Source organism: Hippichthys cyanospilos, chromosome 2, assembly GCF_059441005.1.
Source record: "Hippichthys cyanospilos isolate Australia breed blue-spotted pipefish chromosome 2, RoL_Hcya_1.0, whole genome shotgun sequence".
Lineage (NCBI taxonomy): Eukaryota > Metazoa > Chordata > Actinopteri > Syngnathiformes > Syngnathidae > Hippichthys > Hippichthys cyanospilos.
Window position 1 is genome coordinate 9,949,478 of NC_142370.1, and position 6,518 is coordinate 9,955,995.

General features: G+C 40.8%; 1 protein-coding gene across 4 annotated transcripts; it reads right to left on the reverse strand.

Moving 5' to 3' along the window:
* Positions 1 to 451: 451 nt before the first annotated feature.
* On the reverse strand, positions 452 to 6,349 carry asb14b (ankyrin repeat and SOCS box containing 14b). 4 transcript variants are annotated; one of them, XM_088405064.1, is made up of 12 exons: positions 6,215 to 6,326; positions 6,091 to 6,121; positions 5,962 to 6,011; positions 5,557 to 5,681; positions 5,429 to 5,481; positions 3,924 to 4,055; positions 3,684 to 3,842; positions 3,362 to 3,607; positions 3,065 to 3,233; positions 1,676 to 2,210; positions 768 to 921; positions 452 to 690 (listed from the first exon to the last, which is right to left on the reverse strand). In XM_088405064.1, exons 1-12 carry the CDS (start codon positions 6,215 to 6,217, stop codon positions 500 to 502), a joined length of 1,848 nt encoding a protein of 615 aa, XP_088261190.1. In that variant the 5' UTR covers positions 6,218 to 6,326; the 3' UTR covers positions 452 to 499. The 4 variants fall into 4 exon arrangements, with proteins under 4 accessions (XP_088261190.1, XP_088261180.1, XP_088261172.1 ...); XM_088405054.1 differs by having other exon boundaries at positions 1,676 to 1,987; positions 2,057 to 2,210; positions 6,091 to 6,286; XM_088405046.1 differs by having other exon boundaries at positions 6,091 to 6,286.
* Positions 6,350 to 6,518: the final 169 nt, after the last annotated feature.

Sequence of the window (6,518 nt, forward strand, 5' to 3'; positions counted from 1 at the left end):
AGTATCTAGTTTGTTTGCCAGGACACCCAGTCAATGCTTCTTTGGGTTCTGTTTACTTTATTGTCTAAAATGGCTCATACAAGGAACTCAGCTTTTTTGTGTGTTCAAATGACAGCTTTTTGCTTATCTGCGTTACGTATTTGGTTCTCACAGCAAAAATCATTGATGTTGAATACAGAGATCAAAGGGAGATTTTAGGCATGTGCAGTTACATCACAGCACCACCACACCTTTGGCAAGCATATACAGTAGAATTCCGCACACTATTTTGTGTATGTATGCGCGCATAATATTCTAGGCTCCACGTGAAATAAAAAATGGAGACAAGGCACCATCTCCTATTCAGCTGATCTTCATACAAACAGCCTCAATGTAAAAATGTTGAGTATCACAGGTAGAGAAAATAGATGGATAGATAATATCCAATAGATACCTTTAATCACACTAGGAATGACAACATCATGCAACTTGTTACAAAGATATGATTTGAGTGAAACATTTATGACATGACTGAACACACTGAGTCTATGCTGCCCCTGTTGTACACATCAAACTCCTTGTAACGTAGGTACTCTTTGAGTCTGGGTGGAAGAGGAAGGTAGCTGATGAATAGGGACGCTTTTAAACGTAGTTGATTGAAGTGCTCTCGAATCTGCAGTCGACAGAGGTGCTTTAAGCTCCGTGCATTTCCTGAAAAACAAAGAAGGAAACTCACCCGAGATCAACAATGACCCAAATGACTGAGAAGGTAACAAAGAAGCGCAAACTTTGGATGTGGCAGATCTGCGGCCATTGCTTCTGCTCCTGTAAGGTTTCCCTTAATTTGGAGCAGAGGGAGACGTGGTTGGTGTAATCGAGCATGATTCGCACGACCTGAGCAGATAAGTGCTTGAGCCACGACACTGTTATCACCTCACAGAACTACGAGAAGGAAACAAGATATCAAAATGTGAGAACTGAAACATCCCTGGAAAGGGTTTACTCTACAGCAGCGGCCCCCAAACTGCATCTTGTTCATTTTTTAGCCTCATTGAACAAAAGTTGAATAAAATACCTGTCATTAACTGATAGAGGTTATACACGGAAAAAAACTAAAAAAATGGAACAAGAGTCGTATTAGAAGGAACTTGCCAGAGTATTGCATAAGATTGGTTTCCATCATTGTTCCATTTTTTTTCCCTCTTATTCATTCATTCCTCACTCGCTTATACTTTTGGTCGGGTCGGGTTTCTATGTACATTAAGTGGGGTACTGCTGTGTTTTTTTTTATCTTGTTTTTTTTTCTTTATGTAAATAAGCGAGTTTCAGTTCTGTGATATTTGTATTGCTACCTTGAGCAGGGTCAAGTGGGTTTTGGTTTGATCTTTCCACTTTGTCTTGTTTTGTTTTTAAAAGTAGCATTCTTTGTCAGTGTCTCCCTCCACTTCTAATACAGCATTACTTTTTTTTCAGTTTCACAATGAGCTTTATTCCTTTTTTGTGTGTATCTTCTCTTGGGAGTTCATATCTGCGTCATTTCTTGGTTGATGAAAGACAATCAAACCGCCTAAGGATCATTGCATCCACTTTGGGATCCACATGGGCCGACCCAGTACTAAATGGCAATTGGAGTGGTACTGTTCTGCTTCCAGGCGTTTGGGGACCGCTGCTTTCTACTCATTTTGACCCGACTCACCACCATATCTTTTATGACAGATGTTGTCCAAGGGGCCAAGTCATGAAAAGTGTCACCGTACGGACAGTCGAAGCAACGTTTGACGTCGTAGCCGTGGTTCAGAATCATTCTCAGCATAACTTCGTCTTTTAAGGCGTACTGCAAGGCCGAGGGAAAGTGGGTGGTGTTGACGCGAGAGTAGTAGTTCACGTTTGCCCCAAACCTCAGCAAGGTGTTGATGAGCTCATAGTTGCCCTGTCTCATTGCCACTTGTAAGCAACTGATAGGGTCCTGGTTCACCATTGCCCCAGCCTCAAGCAGAAGCCGAGTGCACTGAAGGTCATTGTTAGACACAGCAAAAAAAAGGGCAGACTTGCGTTCGTCATCATAGTTTTGACGCACCCTTGGGTGTAGCATCTGATTTGGGTCAAAGTCGGCCTTGAGAAGCAACTCCAAGCAATGTGCATGCCCTCCAGCAGCTGCAGAGTGAAGTGGACTCATCCCGCTCTCCTTTATTGCACACAGTTTAGTCACTGGAATGAGGCGCTGCAATGCCCTGTCGAACAACGGGTGAGATTACAACAAAGCAATGGGTTCAACTACAAGGCAGGGGATTTCAGCCAGTGAAGAAAAAAAACACGGTTGTCAGGATTCCTGCTTTGATCTCTTTTTTTTTTCATCAGAATTTTTGACTTTGTGAGAATTCTGATTTTAGCCTCACTTTGCATATCTCACACGCCCATGCAAACGTGTCTGACCAGCCATCCTGGATTCAGACCTGACAACCCGAACTCATGCTACCACGGTGAAAAGAGGAACATTCTGTCTGCCTCAATTTGAGTCTCAGTCGTGGTTTGGCTGCGTCTGTCTCCTGAGCCTTCATTCGATTCCTTTGTATGTTAAGCACATGTGAAGAAATTGACAATAAACTTGACTTTGACTTCGAGAATTCTAAGAATAAAACGCCTGACTTTAAAGTGAGAATTCTGACTTTTTTCTCAGTATTCGGATTTATGTTTTCATCTCAGAATTAAAACAAAACAGTGGATTCAACTACATTTCAAGAGAAAAATATGACTTTATTCTTAGAATTTGGATTTTGTTTCTCTTTTGAATTGTGTCACTTAAGATTTCTGAGTATAATGTCACTTTTAAACTGTGAATGTCTTCTCAATTTTATCACGTTAAAGCGAGAATCCTCACTCACAGCATTCTCACTTAAAAATCAGAATCTCACTTTAAATTCATTGCAGGATTCCAAAATGAGAATTTTGGCTTGAAAGCCGTTCTTCTTACTTTACAGTTAGAATTCTGAGAATAAAGTGAGAATTATGAAAAAAGTGAGAATCCTTCTAAGCATTTTTTTTTCCTTTACTGGTCCTAAACCCTTTCCATAACAGCATTTCTCACAGTATGTGACCATGGTATGCCGCACGGTGAATCGGCAGGTGACCACTGCACAAAGGCAGGTTTGCATCGGCGCCATGGTCCAACAACAAGGATATTACATCAGGGTTTCCTGACGCTGCTGCTTCAAACAAGATACTGCCGGATTCTGACTCACACTCTACATTTGCTCCTAAAAAAAAAAAAAAAAAAAAAAAGTGTTCATTAGCATGGCAATGAAATTCCCTATTATTTGTTAGGGTTAGACTAAGCTAACATCTGTTCATATCCAATTCCTTTGACTCCCATCTTCTACTATACCTTTCAGTAGCAAGTGCTCCACCACATTTAAATGCCCATTTTGTGCAGCCAGAGCAAGTGGTGTTTTCCTCTTTATGTCACAAGCATTAGGGTTAGCACCAGACTCAAGCAGCAGATAGACAAAGTTCTCCAGACCAAGAAAGGCAGCCTCGTGCAGCGCCGTCCTGTTAAGCGGGCCTAGTTGATCCACTTCGGCATCATAGTGAAGCAATAGTGTTGCCAAATCATACTGGTCATTGAGAATAGCTGAGAAATGAGGAGGAACAGAAATATTTAAAAATGCAGGAAAATACTCATTTTTACAGTCGAACAAAGGGACTACCTGCCATTAATGGAGAGTCTTGTTCATCATCCTGGGCATTGGGGTTGCAGCCATTCTGTAAAAGGAATGTAGCATTCTGTCTACGGCCATAGACCACAGCTAAAAATAACGGTGTCTCCCCGTTGAATGTACGACACTGGGCAGCCCCAAAGGGTGAAGCTGGAATCCGGACAACAGTTGACATCAGCGCAACACTTGTGTGTGGTCACGCATGAGTCGTGCTTGCCTAAGAGATAATACCTGAAAAAATGACCTCCAGTATACGTTTACTTTGCTGCACTGCAGCTGCATGCAGAGGAATCCACCCATGCTCATTAATCCTGGACAGAAACTCTGGTTGTTCCGTTAGACGTTTCAATGCACTCTCGTCACCTGTGTGAAGACATTACTTCATGAAGGCAATTGTGATGGGCAACAAAAGCGTCTTCTGTTTGGCTCTGTCCCACTGGGAGGCGAATGTTGGGGAATGTCCGCAAAAGTAGCGGCTATTTTGATCACTTCAGGGTCCGTTTCAAGGTTGCCAATGTTTGCCAAAATGTCACCAGACATTAGCCTGTACTGCTCTTGTCGCAAGGAAGTTTAGAATATCTGAAAATAACATGTTCAAAATTTCTTTGCGACAAGAGCATAAAAGAAAAACATTAAAACTATTGGTGATTGTTTTGGTGAATGTTGCCGACCTTGGACGAGATCAAAATGGCCACTATCCTCACCGACGCTCGCCAAAGTTTGCCTCTCAGTAGAAAACACTAAAGCCACTTTCACGCAGAAAAGTCCAAGAACTCTTGAGTTCATGATCGCATGGGTCCCAGGTGCTAAGTTCCTGTTTCGTAGCCAACTAGCTTTCATATGAGCGACAGCAGACGTGGTCGTTTATTCAAAGCGGGCTGATGACATGAAGCAGGGGCAGGGAGACTGCACCACCCCTCCTGTCCATCAAGTGGCAATAACTAAAAAAAACTGGATAACAAATAAGAAGGATGACTTTTTTTCTGAAGGTTTTCATATTTTTCACATTGACTTACAACCAGTCGAATGGTATGGGTACTTTTGTCATGCGTGCGGGAGGTGTATCACTTCTACTAGCACTAAATGACTTTGAGTAGGATGCCAGGAACACCGTCATACAACAATAACAACAACAACAACAACAACAACAACAAAAACGACATATATGTTGACTGCTTTATGATATGTCACTTTTCTCCTCTAAGCATGACAGCCGTTTCAAATATCTACACGTGGTAACTACAGCAAAAAACACCAAATAAAACAAAGGTTTTGCCTGACGACACAAAGAAAGAGAAATAAACGCTAACCAGATAGAAGGACCGTCAAGGGTAAACATGGCCTTACTTTTGTTAGCAGGCATGAGCTCAAACATAGGGGGGGATTGTTGACAGATGCTGCCCTCAAAATATTAATGCTAGCCTTAGAGATCAGACATTAGCATGGTAGCAAAAGATAGGCATCAGCTTGATAGTTCGCAGTCCTACCCTGATATGTCCAACCACACAAAAAATTCAAAATGTATATTGTATTACGTCAGGGGTCAGTAAGAATTCAGGATCGTTTAAAGTCAGAAAAGTTGTTGAAACGTCCCCCAACTGTTATTTTTTTTCCTCAGCTAGATTTTTGTCGGTCTGTCATTCATCATTAATGTCCAATGTTTTGGAAACAAATTGCAACAACTGTGGAATATGCTCTTAAGGCAGTGAAACAATGAAGAGTTAACAGGATCTTACCCTCTGCAATTGCTTTGAATATATCATCAGGATCTTCTGTATATTTCAAATGTCTACAAAGAAATATGAGAAAATAATACAAAATGAGGGATGATACACATAGTTAATGGATGCTGCATAACAGTCACCTTGGATTCAGTCCCTTGAGCTTTCTGTACTCAATGAGACTTTCTTCTATTACAGATTGGGTTGATTCGTCTTCATCCGAGTCATCTTCAGATTGAAAAATGTTATCTTTTGTGTTTGCGTCCATCTATTTGTCCAGGAAATGTGTTTATTTGGTCATGAGAACATGCAACTGCGTATACAATGCACACATCCTATTTCCAAACAGTTGATGACTGTACTGTATTGCCACTGTTTTCAGTTTTTGGAATGGATGTGTACATACATGGCATATCAACAAAATGTTCGAATAACAATCAAAAAAAGTGGGCCAAATGCACAGATGTTTCATCTCAAGAAATGAGTTAACTTCGGCTACTTGAGAGCAGAGGCAAACAAGCATAGAAGCATGCTAAATTAATGCATACCTTGCAATTGATTGTTGATGCAATTACCCTTATACGAGCCAGAGGAAGGGCTAGTTATTAAAAAAAAAAAAATCAGCGAAAGCAATAATAATCATGTTGTTCTATAGACGTTTATTTTGTGGTGGTTACCTTCAGTCGGATGGCTGTGCTCCTTCTGGGACTTAAAACAGCAATGTATTTGGACACCCTGGCACTCACACACCACAGCTATATATAACTCATCAACTATAAACAGATGGATTGTGGCACCTACCATGCAGATTGAACCAAGTTATGATCCATTGCTGAGGTCTTGTATGTAATTTTAACCAAACAAATTCCAGGGATTATTACTTTGTCGGCGCGGTAAGGTGTTTGGACGTGAATCTCACTGCACAGTCTCTGACAAAAGTCTTGCCGCTTTGCCGCGAAAATGTTTTTTTTTGTAAACAACAAATGGCTAATTTAAATCCTAACGTCTTTTGAAATAGTTAATACTACCTAAATACCATGCCATTTTCAGAATTGTTTTTCACTATAGAAAAAATATAAAAGAGCATGTAATTTTTATTTTTAGA